This window comes from Oratosquilla oratoria, chromosome 17 (assembly GCF_046742065.1).
Source record: "Oratosquilla oratoria isolate Oo_2021 chromosome 17, ASM4674206v1, whole genome shotgun sequence".
In the NCBI taxonomy this organism is placed as follows: Eukaryota; Metazoa; Arthropoda; class Malacostraca; order Stomatopoda; family Squillidae; genus Oratosquilla; species Oratosquilla oratoria.
Genome location: NC_134793.1, coordinates 43,370,050 through 43,393,439, shown reverse-complemented (window position 1 = coordinate 43,393,439; position 23,390 = coordinate 43,370,050). Strand labels below are relative to the sequence as shown.

Here is a 23,390-nt window from a genome sequence, read left to right as displayed (position 1 = left end):
CCTAAATCAGCTGATATTAAGCTTCAGATGCCAAGCAGTTCTTCTGCGTGGAATTACCAAGTTCCCCCTTCGTAATAAGGTCCTCCAACCGACCGCGAGCTCTCTCTCAACTCCCCAGGGGCAGCTCTTATGACCCTTCTGTAGCGTCATTCAGCCTCACGAAAGGGCCTCTGCACTAAGGGCGTAGCTTTGTGAGCTGTGCCAAGTATTATTATCTCACTGCCAAAAAATCCTAGCCCATCCTGCACCAGTGTATTAACAACATGGTTTCGTAAGCAGTGCAAAATATTATTTTCTGACTGAAAAAACTAGCCCTCTTCTACTAGTCCTTGGCTTCATGAGTAGTTCAAAACATTATTTTCTCACTGAAAAAACTAGCCTTCCTCCACTAGTCCATTAACAACAAAGCTTCGTGAGTAGTTTAGAATATTATTTTCTCACTGAAAAAACTTGCCCCTCCTGCACCAGTGCATTAATAACATGAGCACTGCAAAAAAAAAAAAAAAAAAAAAATTATTACTGTAAAAAATAGATATATTATACAGTGCAATTTTGCGGTTCCTCGTAATTGCGCCCATGAACGTAAGCTTGTTTGCGACAACGCTCTGTGTGCGGACGATGTAGTTACCGGGTGGGTCGCCCAATAACAAAGTAATTACGTTTTTTAGGGTTGATGGTTCCTGCTTGCCCCCGGGACAAAAATTACTCCACTGAGTCAGCAACTAGTTCCCATCATTATATGGAAGCACCGTTTAATGTTCGGTGACGTCCACGTGGACACTCGGAGGCGGTATCCGACTACAAGTGGATCCAGAACTTTTATTAGATACCACAGATTGAAGGTGTATGTCTATTCACTATCACAAATCTTCCACTGCCCAAATGCACCTTATTTCTCCTTATAACCAAATGTAATGTTATCTATCTATCTATATACCAAACGCTTTTTCCCCCTTATAAGAGAGGTAGCCAAATCAAAGGCACACACGTACCTACTCCCACCCATTCCAGTCCCCTCCACCACCCCTTCCTCCATGTACCCCATCCACTGCTCTGGGTCAGAAACAATGTAGCAAGATACAGTACAACGCTACTCAAAATAAAAGAAAAACTTAAAATACTGTGGACATTTTTTGTTTTGTTTTTTCTCCCTGAACAGAAGGGAGGCTCCCTTCGTTGCAAAACAACCACTCAAGGAACCCTTCTTCGGGACAATACCACCTGTTTCTTTGATCAAGGCTCCTCTCTTTAATTAGAAGCATTGCTCCCATATACGGGCGAGAAGCGTATAACAAGGGGCAATTACCCGAAACCAAATGTGTTGCCTTTTCTCTGTGTGCTCCCAAAGTCGGGGGAAGTTGGGAAGAACGCAATGCAGATTCACTCCTTAAAGTTGCACCGGAGTCCTTGGTGATTTCCTCCAGCGAAACCAAGCCTATCCTTTTCGTGTTCTGCCAAGCCACTACTAGACACTATTAAAAAAAAATAATAATAACCTAACCAAACTCATCACCCCACTCCCATGCAGTGGAAAGTGAAAAACCCCTCCCCAAGGCAGCAAGCCCACAGTAGCTCCCGGGAATCGAACTCACGACTACCTGTTCATGAGTTCGACACGGTATCCGCGGTTACAATTAAGTTCTTTCGAAAGTTCTTAAAGTCACACTATCTTAAGATATAGTGCAATTCACAGTCTCTGTAATATAGCGGTCTTTATAGGGCACTGTCCCACAGTCGTGAGGACCTGGAAGTTGTAAAAGTAATTAAACTATGAGCGGCGTGTTGTCTCGCCAACTTCAGAGGCTGGCCGCGAACAACAAGACCTTGCAGAGCCTACCGTCCACTTGACCTCAAGGGCTACATGACCTTGTTCCCCACAAGAGAAGATGAATAAATAGGCAAATAAATAGACAGATAAACAAACAAATGAGTAAATGGACAGATAGATGTATAAATAAATAAATAATACAAAATAAATAGATAAAGCAAAATACAATAGAATGAACAAATGCACAAATAGAAAATAAGTAAAACAAAATAAAATACACACATAAATCAACAGACAAATAATACATAAACAAATAAATAAAAACAAAACAAAATATAATTGGTTTTCAAAAATAGATATTCATCACATGAAATTTCCAGCTTTCTCTTAACCTTCATTGGGTCACGGACTCCTGGAACCTGATGGAATATATGGACCCCCCCCCCCTTTGCATGCAATGTGTATAATCCACTTTATCTACTGGAATTTGACTACCTCATATATATATATGAGGCAAAGCATGATTAAATTTTAAAGTAAACAATCTACAAAAAAAAAGACACTCCACTTCATGCAAAAATGTAATGGTCACAAGAGTGAGTGTTGTATATCGAATGTAAATGTTAATCTTCACCTTATCATCACGGACCCCATGAAACCAATTTATGGACACCAGGTTAAGAACGCCTGAATTGTAAATCGTCCTGTTTCACCTGTACCACTGTCCGAACCACCGCGTTCTCTCCTCTTTGCTTTATCCCTTCTGCGCTCTCCTTCTTCTCTTTTTTTTTTTTCCGCTACGCATTCTTATCCCTCCTTCAGTTCCTTTGGCCCAGTCTCCTGCTCATGACCTTTACTAACTACATTTCCTTCTAAACTTGTTTGACCTCTTCTGACCCTCTCCCAAGCCTTTGGTCCCTTTTCAACCCTTCAACCCCTTCCCCCAACCCAATCAATCTTTTTTCGTCCATTCTTTTGCTAAGAGACCCAGACTAATTTGTGCGCTGGTGGCGTAATCGGAAGCGTGCTGGTCTCATTTTCGCTTAGTGGCGGGTTCGAATCCCGCACTACTCTCCGATTCCCAGCAGTGACCGTTAGTTACCTACCCCAACAGTAGTCCCTAAAGCACATGATAGGACAAAGGTGATGGCTTCGGCCGCAGCCATTCGTCGCCTCCTAGCGTAGGCTCCTTATATCATCACCATCACTATCTCATTCATGTCCCTGCTTCCTCTATTTCAGCAGAGTCGAGTTCGTCCTGTTTCCTTGTGCGAGACGTCGTGGGCCAAGATGGCGGGCCAGGACCTTCGTCAGCACAACCTCCAGCGGACCCCTTCGCAGGCTCGCAACCTGTGCACCACAGTCCCCACCAACCTGGTCGCCCAGAACCTCGGGGGGAGACACACGCCCACCCGGAACAGCCTCCGGCACTCCCGCATGATCGTCCAGTCCAAAACGGGATATGGTAAGTAGAGCCCGGAACGACGCGCGCCCTGCCTTCCGGCCCACCGGATCTTTAGTAACATAGTGGTGGCAGCCGTGGTTGAATGAATCACGGCGACTCGAATTTCAGACCACGAGGTTATAGCAAGCTTTGTCCACGTGACGTCCACACCTGTCGTCGCTCCCTGGTATACCGCGGGGCATTCACTAATAATGATGATGATGATGATAATAATAATAATAATAATAATAATAATAATAATAATAATAATTAATAATGCTAAAAATAATTAATAATAATTATAATAATAATAATAATAATAATAATAATAGTAATAATGATGATAATAATAATAATGTATATCGCCCATTAATTGTCAGGCTGTAAGTACACACGCTTGGAGGCAACAACCCTCTATGCGTAGACTACACACACAAGCATATCGCAAGGAAAAATAACCCAACTACATGCACAAACATCAACATCAACTTTTCCTTCTACTGAAATTATTTTCATTTCTAACTTTCTTTCATACTACATCTCATTTCAGTTTACCTACCACTAAAATTATTTCCAATTCCTCTATCTTTCCCTACGACTGATCCTCCTACTCATTTTCTAACTTTGTTGGATGAGGATAAGAATAAATATCCCCACGTAACCTCACGGTTACACGTATTAATCCAAGCCTTCAACCCCAAGTCTCCTGCTCACACCTCCAAAGCCACGACACCACGAAATAAAAATCCCTAAAAATCGCCCGGTGGCAGAAGCCCTCTTTTATACACACCTATCTTTTCATTTTCATACAGACATCTCTTCTCCTACAAGCGGGTGGTCTGTCCTAGCTAGTCCACAGTCCACTAAACTCTTGGATCGCATGCCGGATTCGCAATCGACAGCTATTACCGTATTTTCCGGCTTAAAATGCGCATCGGGTTATAATGCGCACCCATGCACTTCGTTATCTCAGTACACAGATAGCGCGCACCAACGTATAACGCGCATGCCCGATCGCATTTGTCTATAACGCAGTTTTACCTCGGCATTTTTCATTGGCTAGAGCCACCGCTGGGAAATCTGTTGATTTGTCACTAAATTAAGTGTCAGTTTAGGCATCAATCAGGACACAACTAAGAAAAAGTCGGAACTACATGTACCGGTATATGACTCATGTTGTGCGTTGGTCCCTTATTACTTTGTAGCTTAAATAGTTTGTAGGAAATATGACCTAAAAAAAGTTTATTGAAAGTAAAATATACAGAAAAAATTCGGGATTTTTACAGAAAATGTTCATTTTATATCTTGAGGAAATAATTCGTCTTTACCATTTTCTATTTAATACTGAAACAAACTACAGACTGTTTCGTTTTAGCTTTGAACCTGCAATGACAGTGGAGAAATGGGACAGTCTCTCATCGAGGTGACGTTTATTTAATATAACTCCCGAAAGAGGGTGTTGTAGTCAGGTGTTTGACACGAGTTTATGAACGACCGCAACTGAATTTGTACCATACCTAAAGTGAAGCAACAAAGCCAACATAAAAATTCAAACTAGGATGCTGTGAACATGGGCAAATATGATGAATATTGATCATGTTTCATGGTGTTTAGGCCTATTTAAACATGAAAAATAAGATTCGATAGATACCTACCTATACCAAATATTTATATACGGTAGCCCATGCTGGCGTATTCTTTCATGTCACCATGGCTGTTCTTCTTGTCCTCACGGAACGTCACGGAGAAGTGTGCCTCCCGACTTTGTGACGGCCAACATCGTCACGTTGTTGTGAGAAAAAAAATTTACACACACAGCCGCAGAGTTTTTATCGTAGGCCGTAGATAATGCGCACCACCGGATAACGCGCACCCCCCATTTTTAGGTCCTTCCAACGGAAAAAAGTCGCGCACTATACGCCGGAAAATACGGTACCCTCCCGGATGAGAGCTCAGAGGTCATATAAGGCCCGATCTATGAGGAATGCTGTGACCTCACACACGCACACACGCGCTCACACATACACTGACACAACTTGCCCACCAGAATTGAAGTGCTGGCTCACAATCCAGCCATACTGAATTTATTCAACCCTGAGCGGGACTTGAACTCGATTTGATAAATTAAAGGTTGAGAACGGTACCACTGCACTGTCGAGACTTGTGTGTGTGTGTGTGTGTGTGTGTGTGTGTGTGTGTGTGTGTGTGTGTGTGTGTGTGTGTGTGTGTGTTGTGTGTGTGTGTGTTGGAAAGGTAGCGTGGCAAATAAAATGTTTTGTTTCGTTTTCTGTGTATATCCAACATAACACTTTTTTCAAACACTTTGGAGTAAATGCAATGTAACACAAAAATAAACCACACTTGTAGAAATATGATTTAGTCGCACGTAAGTTAGCCCACAAGTTCCTGTAGTCTTAGGTCAACACCATAACTCTCTGATCCTCTCTTTCTGTTTTTCGTCCTGTCTGTCCTACAATTAAGTAGACTGTGTGTGTTTATGTGTGTGTGTGTGTGTGTGTGTGTGTGTGTGTGTGTGTGTGTGTGTGTGTGTGTGTGTGTGTGTGTGTGTTTGTGTGTGTGTGATTCACCAAGGTCTTGGATGACGTGTTGGACTCGTGATCGACTGCTATTACCCTCACAGATGAGAGCTCGGATGATGAATCATTAATCCTCAGTGCAAGTGTCTCGGAAAGAGCTAACAACGTCGAACAAGAAGGGTTGCAGAATGAAGGGGCAGTAAAAATTGTAAGCGATTTTTTTTTCTAGTAAAGGTTTCTCTCTAATCACAAAATAAGAACATTACGTTACTCCGGTCCATAGGGGTGTCTCCAAAGTCCCTAAGATAGTGACATCATAAATCTTGTGTAGCCAAAGCCATACACGAGGAAATGAGTGTAAATTACGTCTATGTAATGAAGGGTTGAAATCTCCACCAAGAACACGTGCCAATCAGTCCTTGTCTTCTTCTTTCAGTGCTGTCACCATACTGAACCAAACACAGACATGTGTTCTGTTGCGTGCGGACGTCTATGTACGCACACAATGCCCACATTCATGCAATTAACCGACCCTAGAGTGGCCCCCGAACGGAAGTCACCATGTGTTGCGTGTCTGGGGGAGGAGGAGGAAGAGGAGTTGAGGGGGTGGGGGTGGGGAGGGTAGGGGAGTGTTGTGACGGAAGCTTTTGAAAGACCTCGGGGGAGCCTGGACCTGGGGTAACCTGAGACCCCGTGGCAAGGCACATCGCCGCATTGCCAACCTCTATTCAGTGCCACGGTGGTACATGATACTGCAGGTTCCCTGTTAACGCTCTATAATCACATCGTCTGGAGGTCTCAACAGCGGTACTGTGCCCACAGCGTGGTTCCAAGGGGAGAAACCAACCACAGTCTTTAAGCGCCGCACTGGGTATGGTAAAGTTACAGTACATTGGGTTTACGGCACTGTTAGGAGGTCAAACGTATACAATGTTATGGTCTGGTGACGGTGGCTGTGTGCGTCTGTTTTGGGAGATCCTGGTGCACATGCTATTACGGATGTGGTTTTGGCATTGTTTCGGGTTCCGTTTGCGGTTTAGTTACATAACTAAGGCATGGCGTAATATACATGTGAATGGTGACTAATAACTATTGTATCGCTGAACATGTTTCATATTTGCTGGGACAAGAAGAATAAGTTTACAAATCTCTTGGATCATGAAAAGCCTCCTTGTACAATTTGTTATTTGAACAGCTTGTGGTACATACGAATCTAGCACGAATCGTCCAATTAATTTAGAATAAATTTGGACCAAAGAATAATGTGTTCACATAATAGCTACAGTGTTGTGTAACTGTCAATCTCTACGCTCCTGTGACATTTATTCCAGATGTTGCTATTTGGTTCATCGCGCCGGCATAATCGCCCCGGATTTGGGAACAGAATGAAACAAAAATCTTTACCGACCTGAAGGGAACCAATTCTTTTGTTGTATAACTCTTGGGACTAAGGCCATATTGCGACGCAACTGCGGCTGCAGATATGTTGTCGCCCCCCACCCCCTGAAATAGAGTGGGGGGGGGCTGGGGGGGGAGGAAGGGACAAGGGGAGGGAGGAAGGGACGGGGAGGGAGCAAGGGACGGGAGACAGGGAATAACTTGTTTCATCTATCTCCCACCACCGTCACAACCAATAACAACAATATCACCACCAACAATATCACCACCAACAACAACACCACCACCATCACCACCACCAACAACACTACCACCATCACCACCAACATCAAATATTCTATGAGCCGCCAAATCATTCCATTCATCTCCGATACGCCCCTGCTTTTGGTGTTAACTAGTGTGGAAATTACACCCGTCAATTAGCTTGGCCCTTTTAGACTATGGGGACAGCGCCTAAATTAAAAAAAAAATCGTCTGGCGTCAGTCGGAATGAATTCATTAAATGACATTAAGCCGAAAAGATTAATTTATTTCCTTATCCCCGTTTACTACAGTAGTGACCCCTTAACTCACTGTCAGTCAGAATGAAATGTGTAAAGGGCGTCTTCATACTGAGAGAGGTTAAAAGCCACTGTCGAGAATATGGGGGTTAGGGTTATTATGATCTGCTTGGAACCCCAAGCCGCTCCTACTACCCCATATGGCGTTGTACCATCTTTGCTTGATATTCCTCTTGCTTATTGTGCGGTTACCTTGACGGCTTCCTCTTAAGTCTCTTCCTTGTCTTCTTGTGGTGGTGGTGGTGGTGGTGGTGGTGGTGGTATGCTTGTCGGTTTTCTGAAGCTCTTATATCAGAGTCCTGCCTTGTGGATGCTCACACTTCTTCACCACTGCCGTACATATTACCAGGTTCGTCCTCACAATCTCTTCAGAATCCTTCTACGCCCTTGCCTAAGGCGCCCGCGCCCAGTTGACGGGATCTCTCGTCTCATCGCGGGAAAATGAGAAAGCGAAGGGCACTGACACCAAGTAAAGATAGAGAGTATGGTTGTTATGTAGCCAGTACGAGCAATCCCCGAAAACAAGAACTACAAGAAGGAACAACAATAAAACCAGTAAAAAATAAATAAGAAAAACCTGCCTTTCCCAAACACCTCCCTTTCTCTGGACCCTCTCTTTTCATACTGCAGCTGCCGGTCCACAAAACTAGACCCCTCTCGGCCCTTCCCCTGCCCATAGCCATGATGTCCGCATATTCATTTATTTACTTTTTTTTTTTTTTTTTTTTTGCAACAAAAAACGGGGAAGTCGCTTTCGTTTATACAAACACAAGTACATTAGTCTCTCTAGTCAACCCTCACATATCTTCCCCTACCCATGTTTGCCTCTCCACCCCCCTCTCTCTCTCTCTCTCTCTCTTCCTACAAACTATTTATTATTTTGTTTACTTTCTGTTGTCCCTTTTATGGCCTAGATACTTCTCTTGTTATCTTTTCTTCGTTTTCTAAACTATTTCAAATCATATATTTTGAGATTAGGGTTCGATTTGGAAGAATATCTCAGTCATATTTCAACCCTCTCGCACTTTAGATATCTGACAGAAATGACATCAGCTCGCGAAATTTACTTCACTATATAAAATCGGATTCTTACAGCATGTTTTTTTTATATACAGAGGGAATATATGTTACTCGTTGTGTTTTATTAGTTCCACTTAATTTCCCCCATAATTTTCCCCTTTTTTTCGGAGAGAGAATCAGAATTATTTTCAAGTTCTTTCAAATGTCCAGTAGCAACAGTTAAAAAAAAAAAAAAAACAGTTGCTCCTAATTAACTGCAGCTTGGAACGAAGTCGGAGACTTGAAGTTGCGTTCCAATTAATCCTTCAACTGTGGAGTGCGACTTGTAAGTTACATGTACAAGTCACATGCACCATGTGCACGCCGTTTAACCCCGCCTCCCCTCATCCTCTGATCTTAGCCCCTTCCCCTCCCCTCTCCCCCCACCTTCCCTTCTCCCCACCTTCCCCCTGACCGTCAACATACAGTACACGTGTAGCCGCCTGGTTAAGCATACTCAGCCTTCCCCTGAGGCTTTTCACTTCTTTTCATTTTCTTTAGTTCAGTGTTCATTTTGTTTGGGACCGATGATGGGTGAGAGTACCAAGTGAGCTCGCTGAATGGACCTCGGAGAGGGTCGTCTCCTCGCTACAAAGGAGCGTTTGGTTTTTAGACCGTGTCCGAACTCTCTCTCTCTCTCTCTCTCTCTCTCTCTTTGCACACATCTTTTTCATAAGGAGAGCTGGCAGCTGGCGTCTGTCTGTTCCCCTCCTTTGCTACCCAGTGATACAGAAACATTCCCACACTCACGCATCACAGGCCACAGTCCAACGCTGTTCTTTAAGAGACCTGGAGAGTTCCACGGCAAGTCCCGAGTACGTTGCCTGCTGGCATGGGGTGGCAGGCATTCCAGACGGAAAATCTCGACGTAACAATGGATTCTTTTTCTTATCTTTTCACTCGTTCGGACCTCAGCCTTCCGGCAGTCCGGAGAAGTTTACACACTGACAGATTCCCCGAGTTCGGTCCTTCCGTTTTCCCTTTCGAGATTCTCGGCCGGCCGGTCCCGCTCCAAGCATTGTGCTAAGTACCTCCTTAGTGTCTTTCAAGGTTTCGTTCTAACGGTAACATGTGGAAGGTGATAAGTCTATGCCAGAGGGCGTGTTGCTGCGGCCGAAGCTGTCACCTTTGCCCTAAGCGCTTCATGGATTACTGGGGCAGGTAACACTCAGTCACTGCTGGGAATCGGGGAGAAGTGCGGGATTTGAGCCCGAAACTAAACGACTATGAGGTCAGCACGCTTCCGATTATGCCACCAGAGTACACATGTAAAACGTACCGCACCAGTGTATGCTTCATGTGGGCGTTCTGGGGTGACAATTCTTCACGTGACCCTACGAATATGTACATATCACTGCGAGGCCTGTCACACAAATCCTTTGGATATGAGAGACTGGAACTAACATCCTCTCTATACTAATAGGTTGTACAGTGTACGGTCTCCAGTGTGCACACTATGTGCGGAGAGGGATGGACCGCGAGGCCATTAAGATGTCACGAGGGGGTGTCTGTCCGTCACAAATAAGTGCGAAGTCCAAACTTTCCTTTGTCACACTCATGTCTGCTCATGCCAAGTGCATCAGCATTCGAGTGCTTGGCCGATCATGTAACAACATTTATGAATATGGTGATATGCCTTCCAACTGTTTCCTATCACGTGGAATACCCGGTGCCGGTATAGTATGTGGCCTATCTTTCCAATTAGGTTAGGTTAAGTTAGGTTAGGTACCTAATCTAAACTAACCTAACCTTGTTTAATTTTTTTCCTGGGGTAGGGCACATTCAAATAGGGTAGGCCACATACTATATCAGTTTCAAAGAGGTAGGCCACATACTATACCAGCACTGAATACCCATGGTGAAGGAGATGAAGGAGATGCCCACAGATCTCAAGGTTGGAGCAAGTTGGTGACTGCAGGAGGAATAGGAAGAGAGTCTGTATGGAAACTTGCCCAAAGCATGTGCTCCTAATTAACGATGATACCATATTCATAAGATGTTTTTCTTTCTCACGTTTCATTGCATTTTTAATAGACTTTCCTTCAGGGAGCTATCCCCTCTCCTCCCTCGGTATCTCCTCTTTGCGGGTATTTTACTGTGGGTTGAGCCCTGACACAGGAGAAACTGGTCGCGGGTTCCTTGGCGACACCGCGTCGCGTGTAAGACGACGACGACGCAGGAACTCAATCTGGCATCATCCCTCCCTCATGTCACGGGACCGCAGGCGGATCTATGCATCCACGCACGCTTTCACCTCCAGGCTTCCGCGCACGCTCTCTGCGCAGCCCTGAAGGTGTTATCTGCCCGTGAAGGAGACGCCTCGCGGCTCTGCGTGTAGGTCACATCCACGCTCGCAATGGGCCGCGGTTTAGTCCCCGGCTTTGGCCGATTCACGTCTCACACTAAATTATCGGTGCAAACGCGGATTATTCGAGCTCAAGATATGAGATAACAGTTACTCGGCTATCCGAAATGCGAGGAACAAGGAATATACCATGCCTTGAATGTACTGCGTCACATGTAAAGCGTAATAATATGAAACAGTACAAAGTAAGTTAGATATTATGAATATGTATAATTATTAACAATAAGCCAGATGTTTCTTCCAGGATAGGTTCTCACAGTAAGACAAGTCATGTAATATCAAAACCCACTGTTGGACATATAAGAAAAAAAAAATGAGAAACAAAACTCGCAGTATTTTTTTCAATTTATCTTTGACAATTGCATTAATATAATTCTGCCAAACCGATGCTGCATTGTTCTTTCGTATACACAAAACACACGTACACACACACATAACACACATGCACACACACACACACTTGACGGTGCAGTGGTAGCGTTCGCAACTGTTGTTACAGTGGTCCGGGTTCGAATCCCGCCCAGTACTGAATTATTTTCAGTATCGCTGTGCTGCGAGTCGTTACTCCAACTCTCGTGGGCGGGGAGTTGAGTGTGCGTGTGCGCGTAAGGTTATAACATTACCCATATGAGTTCTAAGCTCACTTCCGGGAAGGAAATAGCTGTCCAACACGTGATGCAAGACTATGGTGAGAGAGAGAGAAAGAAAGAAATCCCGAGTATTCAGACATCTTAAAGTAATCAATAGTTGGATTTTTGATTAACGGTAGATATGGAGACGGGATCTAAGGAATCTGACTCGTCCCTCTATTTACTTCATCTTTACAGTAAATGGATCGCACGTGCACTACTTGGACGTTAGGAAACACAAAACGACTCCTGCTCATTTATATAAGACTAATCAAGTTATATCAGCGCTCACACACGCGAATGCCGGGCGTTTCGGCCTCTTGAAATTGTCCAATCCGGACCCTGATAAATCGGTTATTTTGCTTTATTACAAAATATGAAATAAAATTTGGTGTCGTTTTCATTATTAACCAAGAGAATATGTAAACTTATTTGAAATGAAAAAGTATACTCTATTTTTCTTGCACGCCATACATACATAGATTCATATATTTCGGTTAAGTTAGATATGAATTGCACATAAAGAATCAGTTATTTTATAACTTAACGCCTGAAATTTCCTAGACGCAAGTTATGGCGATTATTAGATGATGAGATCAGATGTATCAAATGGTGAACTCTTTAGAAAAAACCATTTACAATTTTTCCCAAATCAATAACGAATCAAGAAAATATAACATTTCACAATTATTTTGATGAAACATTCTATATAAAAAAACACAATTCATCACAGATGAATTTTCATTTCTACGTACGATTTGATAATAAATGGTAAAATTATATAATATCCTATATCAACGAGGAATGTAAATATAAATAACATAGTTTATCGTAGACGAATTAAGAAAATATAATATTTCACAATTATTTTGATGAAACATTCTAAATAGAAAACACAATTCATCACAGATGAATATTCAATTCTACGTAAGATTTCATAATCAATGGTAAAATTATATAATATCCTATATCAACGAGGATTGTAAATATAAATATCTTGAGGTCAGGTCATTGGAGGTGGCCGCAAAGGTTGACCTCAGGTCAAGAGGAACATAAACCTCTAGAATAATATAAATCCTTTTCTTCTGCATAGAATGGAAAATAGAATAATTTTCTAACATATTATATATTTGACTGATCAAAATTCCCTTGCAAAGCCAAAGCCAAAACCTCTTTTCTTGGAAGTAAAAATAGCCTCAGTTCTAATTAGGGGTTATGCTTTCATAAAATATTTTTTCGTAGAATAATTTCGAAATTCCCTTAAGAAGGCACAATAACTCTGTCTGTAATAAACAAACAAATAAAATAAAAATTCTCTTGTGGAGCCAAATAAGTTTAAATAAGACATCACTAAACTGTATATATGAATGGGGCTGTCCGGGTGGACAATTTCATGAGGCAACATCAAGGGCCGAAACGTTCGCGCACGCGTGCACACACACACACACACACACACACACACACACACACACACACACACACACACACACACACACACACACACACACACACACACACGTTAGTATTATTGGAAAGGTCCTGGTTCTATTTCCGGTCGGACCACAATGGAGAGGTAAAGAACGCGTCTACGTTTACGGTTGATTAATTGGCTTGACATTCCATTTCCTTTCGGACTACAGTAGTCATGTGCAGAAAAAAAGAAAGAAGAAGAAGAACACGAAATATTACCTATTACTCTCATTTCTCTTATAAAAGAGAAATTAAAATGTTAGTAGTATACCTAGAAAGGGCAGAGAGGTCCCCAGACAACAAAGGGCGGACGGATATGGGGGCTGTGATGGCAGGGCTCCATTGAAGAGGGATACGAGGATGGGGCAAAGTTAGGGTGCACGAGGTGGAGGAAGCAACAGGAAAGGGCGGCGGAGAGGGAGGGTGGGTGGGGACGGGGGGAGGAGTAGGGGCCTGGTGGAGCTGAAAAGAAGAAGACAGGCAACAGAAGAGGAAGAAAATGCGACCCCCCGGTGTTATGAGTCGAGAGAAAAAAGCGTTGTCAGTTGGGCGTTTGGAGTGAGTCACGGAAATAATCTTGAAGCCTGCAGGCAATGAAGCAAACAATTGTAAATATATATATATATATATATATATATATATATATATATATATATATATATATATATATATATATATATATATATATATAAATATATATATGAGAACAAACACACACACACACACACACACACACACACACACACACACACACACACACACACCAAAGATACGACAGCCTGAAGCCCTTGTGGATGCAGTAGTATGGCATATGATCATGCAATTCTTTATAAAAATGATCGAGTGAGAGAACACACACACACACACACACACACACACACACACACACACACACACACAAATATATATATATATATATATATATATGTGTGTGTGTGTGTGTGTGTGTGTGTGTGTGTATGTGTGTGTGTGTGTGTGTGTGCATGTGTGTGTGTGTGTATTTACCTAGATGTATTTTACGAGAAGAGATTTATGCTCGTAGTGACCCACTTTTGTATCTTTCAGCATCCAGTTTGATCTTAAATTCTTGTATAGTTTTTGCACTCACCATTTCCTCATTCAGATCTCTTCTGTAACTATCCTTTTTAATTTCTTTCATGCCCTCTTGTTTTTCTTTAATCCCACTTTAGTAAATCATCTCTATCAAGGACTTCCATCCCTTTCATAATTCTGTAGACGATTAGATCTTCTCTTTCTCTTCTTTGTTTCAGGGTTGGTAGTTCGAGTTTGTCCAATCTTTGTTCGTATGTCAATTTGGAGGGTGTTGGTGCCATCTTTGTCGTTGCTCTTTGAATTCTTTCTAATTTCTTTATGTTCTTTTTAGTACTGGGTGTCCATAGTGTCGCAGCATACTCCAATCTTGGTCTTATCAATGTAACTAATATTTTCTTTACCATTTCTTCATCCAGGTAGTCAAAGGCCACTTTCATTGATCTTAGTAAATTGAAAGTTTCTCCGACTATTTTGTTGATATGTTTGTCTGGTGCCATGTCATTGCTGATAGTTACTCCTAGGTCCCTTTCCGAGTTGACTTTTTTAACTTCCTTTGTACCAATTTTATAATGCCCCGATATTCTATTTTTACTTTTTTCCAAATTACATTATGCTACATTTCTTGATGATGAAATTAATTTCACACTTCTGTGTGTGTGTGTGTATGTGTGCGTGTATATATATATATATATATATATATATATATATATATATATATATATATATATATATATATCAGTATTTCCCAAATGACACGTGAGTATAATATAAATATGCAGAAAAAACACTGGTAAATAAGAAACGTAATCCTAACGCTTTCATCTATTTAAGACATCATCTAGGGAATACAGTATGGGAGATACAGAGACAGTATATACACTACAGAAGTAAAAACATAATGTAAGGAACATGAAAACATGAATCACACAAGCCTGAGAAAATTACCCACAGTCCTCAGGTCACAGATGGACCAAATGTCCGGGCAGGATAACATCCAACAATTTTCTTTGAAATGAAATTATCAAGCCTGTACATACCTAAGCTTAGATTAATATTTTGATCAAAAGTGTGTTTTATGTGGCTTGATTCAATGATGTTCCTTTCAGTAAAGGAATTACAAGAAGTTATTTTACTGGCATTTTTCCAGTCAATTACATGATTTTGGTCCCTCACATGAACAAAAATACCACTAGACATTTGACCACTTCTCACACTGTATTTGTGTTGGTTAATCCTTGTTTGTATATCTTTGCCAGTTTGTCCGATGTAGAATTTTTCGCACTGCAGACAAGGAATGATGTACACGCATCCTTCAGTATTATGTGGAGAATTTTATTAGGATATTTTTAACAGTGTTATTTTTCTTAAAGACTACATTTATAATAAATTTATTGAGAGTTTTTGGTAGTCTTACCATGCTCTCATGAAATGGAACCACTAGGAAGTTCTTATTACAAAAATTATTTATCTCCTGTGAAGTTTTATGGTAAATTTTAATATACATACATACATACACACACACACACACACACACACACACACACATATTATATATATATATATATATATATATATATATATATATATATATGGTATTCCCCTACTCTCTCCCCTTAAAACATGTACATCCAAAACTCTTCCTACTCTTCTTTTGGTGACCACTATTTAGTTCATTAAAGCCCTATCTACCACCTTTCTATCCACCACCCTCTCCCATGTGTACTTATGCTTGACTTTCTTCCTAAACACTGTGTTTGCCACCATCAACTCTCTTTCTAGACATATCTCCAGCATCAACTTTCCACTACGACTTTTCCTGGCACTTCACGCTTCCCAACCACTCCGTCTGTTTGTTCGTCTTCTACCCTATCACTATGATCTCCCAATACCACTACATTAATATTTCTCCCTAAACCCTCTATACACTCATTTAAATTTATCCAAAAAGTCCCCCTTTCCTCTGTACTCTTCTCAATACCAGACTCATGTGTATTTACAAAGGCCCACATCTCCCTTTCCAGTTTCACTTTCATCTACATTAACCATGAAGAAACCTCATTCCAGTCCACCACACGCTTACCTATCTCTTCATTTACTAGTATAGTCACCCCTTCTCTCCCTCGTCCTCTTTTCACTCCTGACACCCTCCCAACTACATTCCCAAACTAAAATTCGCCCATCCCTTTCAGCTTAGTTTTACTTAATGCCAATACATCCATCTTTCTTCTCACAAATATACTGCCGCTCTCTTCCCTTTTACTCTCATCTGTACCACATCAACGCACATTAGAAGACCCAAACCGTAGGGCTCTGGTTGGAAATATCATCTCAGACACCTTTTTTTTTTTTTTTTTTTTTTTTTTTTTTTTTTTTTTTTTTTTTTTTTTTTTTTTTTTTTTTTTTTTTTTTTTTTTTTAGGCATGTCACCTTTGGGGTTACAGAGAATAGGATGCCTAGCCCTATCCCTGTCCCGTTTTTGTCGCCTTTTACGACTCAAGTGGGAACACTTGGTAGCAGTATCCTTTCTCCCCTACCACAGGGTTCGACGGAAAAGGAAATGTATATTCAGAGAAGTGGCACAGGAGTAGAGGGACAGCATAACGGAGGGACAGTTGCAATATAATAAAGTAGCATGATTTCTCTATGAATAGAGATTTCCTCTATCACAGACATAATGATGTGTGGCTCTGGTCCATAAGGGTGTCCCATATAGACCCTAAAGTATCAGCTGCATGCTGCTGAGCAATTTTAACTTCACAATAACATACAATCAATACCCCAGACGGGATATATATATATATATATATATATATATATATATATATATATATATATATATATATATATATATATATATATATCACTTGCAATACACTCAGGTTATGAAAGATGATAACAATTAATGAAATGATGGCAATGGTGGTAGTGATGATAGGGTACACGTGGTTGTGGTGATGGTGGTGGAAAATAATGTTGATGATAATAATCATGGTGATGATGATGGTGATGATGATGATGATGATGATGATGATGATGATGAAGATAATGATGGTGATGATGATGATGATGATGATGATGATGATGATGATGAAAATATGATGATCAAAATATGATGATGATGACAATGATGATGATAGTGATGATTGTGATAATAAGAAGGTTCCTGTATTGATACCAAGCTGATGTTCACGATGATGATATTGATCGCTGAATAAACAATATAACTTAGATTACGAGGATGAAGCCGAACAGTAAGAGGTAATAACTAAGTGAAATTAACCTGTAAGTTAGTTACACGAAGAAATTAGAGTATGAATGAAGATACATATTTATGCATTCGATTTAATTAACTGCAGCAAATGAACGGAGACTATGCGGAATGAATTAATTATTTCATCAATGCGTCAGCCGGATGGATGGAATAAGAAGAATGGATATTTATCTCGTCCGATGGTTCCCCGTATATGGAATTTAGTGTCCCCTACGGACCTGAGTCACGCTACTCAAGAAAAAAAAAATCATTTAACTTCTATTTCTTAATTCTTTTACCATTCTTAAATGTCTTCTTTATAAATAAATTTTTGTTAATTTATATTACCGTGTCACTTTATATAACGAATAGTAGGCTAACTATTTGTGTATATTGTTATATTTTCGTATGACTCCTTGTCATTTTTGTTCTTAATTAAGGAAATGTTGTTCACATTCGCTCGAAATTATAAACTTGTTCAACGATGACGAGTTTTGAACTTTAGTATTCCTGAGAACTTGGCTATAAACCTCCCAGTATTTATTTGTCATAATTGAATTACTATGTTAATTTTGATAATGTGGTTGAGTTTTTAGATGGGATCAGATTCGTTTCAAATCATATCTTACACACATGAACGCATGTGTTGCACAGCGGGGGAGGAATTTTTGCTCAGTCAGTCGTTTTTTGTGCTCTGGCGATGTTGTGCGTGATCACGGCATTTTAGTGCACGCTAAACATCTAATCATCTTTTCTCGACTGAATTATAACTTTACCGCAATGCACGTTTGTAGTACAGCAGTGCCTTTTTTTTTTATTTACTGCTTGTAATTTACGGCCGAGTTATTGTTGTTGTCGTTGTTGAAAGGGATTAGAGTGAATTTGTCAGATTGGCAGTTCAACTTGATAGCGTGAGTGAACGTGGTAGAGGCCATGCTAGATCTTGTGCAAACGACATTGCGTCACTGCAATTTATTGTACCGTTTATAAATATTCTCAGGTTTATCATGCGTACCTGTATCTTATACAACACAAATTTTATGTATATCCTAACGTGTTGTGCATTTAGATTTTATTGTTACGAAATGAGAATTCACGAAAGCAAAGCTCACAGGTACGGTTAGTACCAGTGGATGTGATGGGCGGAGGGAATAAGATAATTCTGATTGTTTAGTTGTTTAGTAATACTCGTCAACCCTTTGAGACTTTAGATAGTGAGACTATGTAATGTTCTCGAAAGGAGTAGAAAGGGTTGCAAGAACTATTCGAAAGAACAGTTTGGTGTGTAAGGAAAGTTTATAAAGGAGCAATATCGACGACAATGATGACGACAATTCTGATGGTGTCAAATGACGACGATAGTGCATTATTTTGAATAAGAAAAAACACTTCAATACATGATTCTCCGCAAACTCGACTTAATAGCCACGTTTCTCTTCTATAAAGGAGAGCAGATTGGTTAATAAAAAAAATTGGCGTAGTGTTAATATTCTACTCGTTCAATGTCTATAATTAAAACATTTTTTATGTTCACAAATCGGTAATATACTACACATGGTTTCAAGATATTAGCGCGATAGGATTGATGTCAAGAATATCAAATATATATTCAACTGCAATGGGTATAGCTTGTAATTAAACATACCATTTGTAATGTTGCTAAGGACTTATAAGTGAGACTAGATATACATTACAATATGTAAAATTGTATTATTAATACACGCTAGTAGATAGTCATCATATAAATGAACTATGTGAATTTTTCTTTTGGTGTGAGATAAGTTCATTTATTTGTTTTGTAGCAAAGATAAGTTAAAGTAACCAAACGAACACAAGAATAAAGGGGACTGCAAGAGACTATAAGGTACTAGGCAGTTCCATGTCCCTTACCATCTGTCATCCCCATCCGTAAAGTTGTCTAACCTTTTCTTAAAACAACCAATAGTTTCACTGCTCACCACAAGGTTACTAAGTCTATTCCATTCGTTAACCACTGATGGTAAACCAGTTCTCTCATATTTCCTCCTAAAAGTTAAATTTGTCTAATCTAAATACATTACTACGAGCCCTACCCTGTTCTCTTAATATGAAGACCTTGCCTGCATAAGTCTTGTTAAAGCCCTTGAACCATTTTAATACCTCTATTAGATCACCCCCCACTCTTCGTCTTTCCAGAGGGTGTCAGTTAAGGTGCTTAAGCCTGTCTTCGTATGGTAAAATTTTAAGCCTTTGTATTGTTTTGGTCATTCTCTGTACTGATTCTAGTGAACTGATATCCATTCTATAGGATGGAGACCAAAACTGTACCGTATAGTCAATCCAATTCATTTTAATCAGTCTGGAGAGACCTCTAGGTTTGTTCCGTTTGACCCAATGAAACTGTGGTTACAAAAATGGGATCACATGAAAAATTGTCACCCCAGAACGCCGACACGAAGGATCAGCACCCCATGAGATCCCATCTGAAGAACTGTCACACCAGTTCGCCGAATATCAACAGTGGAATAAAGATTAGGTTAGGTTAGGTTGAATGAGGGTTATGTTTATTGTCATCAACTTGTACAACCGAAGAATCGTAAACCCAGGGTGGCCCACATGAAGAATTGTCACCCTGTCGAAATCTGGGGTGACAAATCTTCATGTGATCCCAGAAATGGTTTTACTTTAGCTAATATCACACCAAACTATTCTATTCAGCTGAGGTACTCCTCTGAACCCAAGTTAACCTTTATAAGTCTATCTTTATCATTACCACTGTTATTATTATTACATACATACATATACCAAGGCTTTTTCCCCCTTCCAAGGGAGGTAGCCAAAAAGGGAAAGGCATAAAAACACTCCCACCCATTTCATCCCTAAATACACTCCACACCCCTCCCACCCTTCCTCTCATCTGAGCACCTCCTGGATGACGGGTCATCCCTGCACCCTGCCCACCGCCCTGGGTCAGAAGCAGTGTCGCAGGACACAGCACATCCACAGCAAGGCCGCTTCATTTAATCGGCGACCCCCCCTCTCCGTCCCCCCTTGCATATAAGGAGAGGACGGGGAGAAATCCCTTCGGGCTGCGTCAAAACTCACTCACACACACACACACACCCCCCACCCCTCCGCCCATTTCTCCCCATGCAGTCACAACATCATCCATATACAACCATTCTCCACTCACCTCTGTCTTCCGTCCTCTCCCTTCCTTCCTCAACAGACATTCCCCTCTTCCCCAAAGCCCCCTTCACCCCATCCATCCACCTCATCCTAGGACGTCCCCTCATGTTCACTCCCTCCACATCTGCCTTCCATACCTCTTTTACTAGTCTTTCTTCACTCATTCTTTCCATGTGTCCAAACCATCCTAATATTCTTTCATCAACCCTCTCTCCCAAATCCTTTTTCACCCCTGTTCTCCTCCTCACCTCCTCATTTCTCACTCTATCTAGCCTAGTAACCCCCACCATACTTCTCAGACACCTCATCTCAAACACATTCAAACTCCTTCTCTCTTCTTCTCTTATGTTCCACGTTTCTGCCCCATACAGTGCTGTTGGCACAATCACTCCTTCATACAGTCTCCTCTTCGCATCCATTCCCAAATGTCTATTTCTCATTACACTCTTTAAACCACCAAGGCATTTACTCGCTTCTCTCAATCTACATTCTACCTCCACATTCACTCCACCTTTTCCTGCTACACTTGCACCCAAGTATCTAAAACTATCCACTTCCTCCAGTCGCTCTCCCTTAATGTTCACTTCCAGTCTACTGCCACTTTCACCCCTTGTACATCTCATCACCTTACTTTTACCCACATTTATCTTTAGCTTTCTTCTATCACATACTCTCCCAAACTCTGCCACCAGCTTCCTCAATCCCTCCTCTGACCCTGCCACAAGCGTAGTGTCGTCCGCAAACAACAGCTGGCTCACCTCCCACTTTTCTCCATTTTCTTTAACCATCTCCAATCCCTGACTCACTACCCTAGCATTCACCTCTCGCACCACCCCATCCATGTATAAGTTGAACAGCCAGGGCGACATAACGCATCCTTGACGAAGTCCCACCTTTACTTCAAACCACTCACTCTCTCCATTTCCAATCCTAACACATGCTCTACTACTCACATAAAAACTCTTGACAGCTCCCAAAAGCTTTCCTCCTATCCCATAAATCTGCATAACCTCCCACAGTGCCTTTCTGTCTACCCTATCATAAGCCTTTTCCAGATCCATAAAAGCCCAAAAAACATCCTTCCCCTTTCCTATAGCTTTCTCACATATCTGTCTTACCACAAAGATCTGATCTACACAACCTCTACCCGTCCTAATATTATCACCATCGTCATGATATCGCCCTTATTGTTGTTATTACTGTTGTTATTATCATTGCTATTATTATTATCATTAATATTAGTCATTATTGTTATTATTATCATTATTATTACTATTATTATTATTATTGTTATCATTATCATTATCACTACTACTATTATCATTATTATTATTGTTAATATTATTATCATTATAATTATTATTACTATTATTATTATTGTTATTACTATCATTATCACTATTATTATCATTGTTATTATCATTATTATTATCATTATTATTATTATTATTATTATTATTATTATTATTATCATATTATTATTATCATAATTATTATCATTATTATTGTTATTATTATCATTATTATTATTATTATTATTATTATTATTATTATCTATTATTATTATCATAATTATTATCATTATTATTGTTATTATTATCATTATTATTATTATTATTATTATTATTATTATTATTATTATTATTATTATTATTATTATTATTATTAATGGTGGTGTGGGACCGTTTGCCGCCCATCTCAACTATCCTCCTCGAGGCGACGGAAACTTTCCGTGCTCCTCCGGGTACTAGCCGGCTGGGAGAGAGCAGACAGACAAATGGACAGGCCGGCCGGTGACAAAAAAAAAAAAAAAAAAAAAAAAAAAAAAAAAAAAAAAAAAACGGCCGGGGATGTGAATAAAGTCCGGCTGGATAGGATTGTGCACATAAGGAGGCCCAGCCGGCAGATAGGAAAAACACAGAAAAGGGAAGACCGGCCTGTCGGGGAACAGAAAAAGAACCGGCCGGCCGGGAGAGAAGGGCCGGCCGGATGGGATCGTGTACAGAAAGGAAGGCCGACCGACCAGGCGTGTGTGTGTGTGTGTGTGTGTGTGTGTGTGTGTGTGTGTGTGTGTGTGTGTGTGTGTTTACCTAGATGTATACGGGGTTGGAGCTGTATTCATGGAGTTCCGTCTGTTTGGTTTCATCCATCAAACCTTGTCTTAAATCCGTTTATGACGTAGGCTTTGTTTATGTTTCATCCAATTTGTTCCATAAGTCATTTCCATGTGAAAAGCTATATTTCTCAGCTTCTTTCAAATAAATGTGTACGCACGAGAGTGCGTGTGTGTATACACAGCCATTGAGAATAATATTGTGATTGTTGAGTCTGATGGGACAGAGAACCATTGGAGTAATTTTTCTTACAAAGTCCATCATACTACTGAAGAGGTCAATGCACTGTTACATTACCATGCCTGAACTTACACTTCTAGAATTACTATACTCCTGAAGAATGTGTCTGATTATAGATATATATATATATATATATATATATATATATATATATATATATATATATTTCGAATAAAGAAGAATCCTATATTTCGGCTATCAACTGTAGCCCTCTTCAGGAAAGTACTTTCCTGAAGAGGGCTACAGTTGATAGCCGAAATATAGGATTCTTTTTTATTCTAACTTTATTGTCTCCGACTGTGGGTTCCTTTGTGTCAATTACAAATGTGCTACTA

At 40.5% G+C, this 23,390-nt stretch overlaps 1 protein-coding gene across 3 annotated transcripts in view; it reads left to right on the top strand.

Annotated features, from left to right (window-relative positions):
* Nucleotides 1-23,390, top strand: part of LOC143034633 (uncharacterized) — a 166,897-nt gene that overhangs the window by 105,542 nt on the left and 37,965 nt on the right. For 2 of the 3 annotated variants that reach the window (XM_076200973.1, XM_076200972.1), the window contains exon 4: nt 3,011-3,233. In XM_076200973.1, coding sequence (XP_076057088.1) covers nt 3,011-3,233 — 223 coding nt within the window. The remainder of the gene's footprint in view (nt 1-3,010; nt 3,234-23,390) is intronic. The other variant, XM_076200976.1, reaches the window with a different exon arrangement.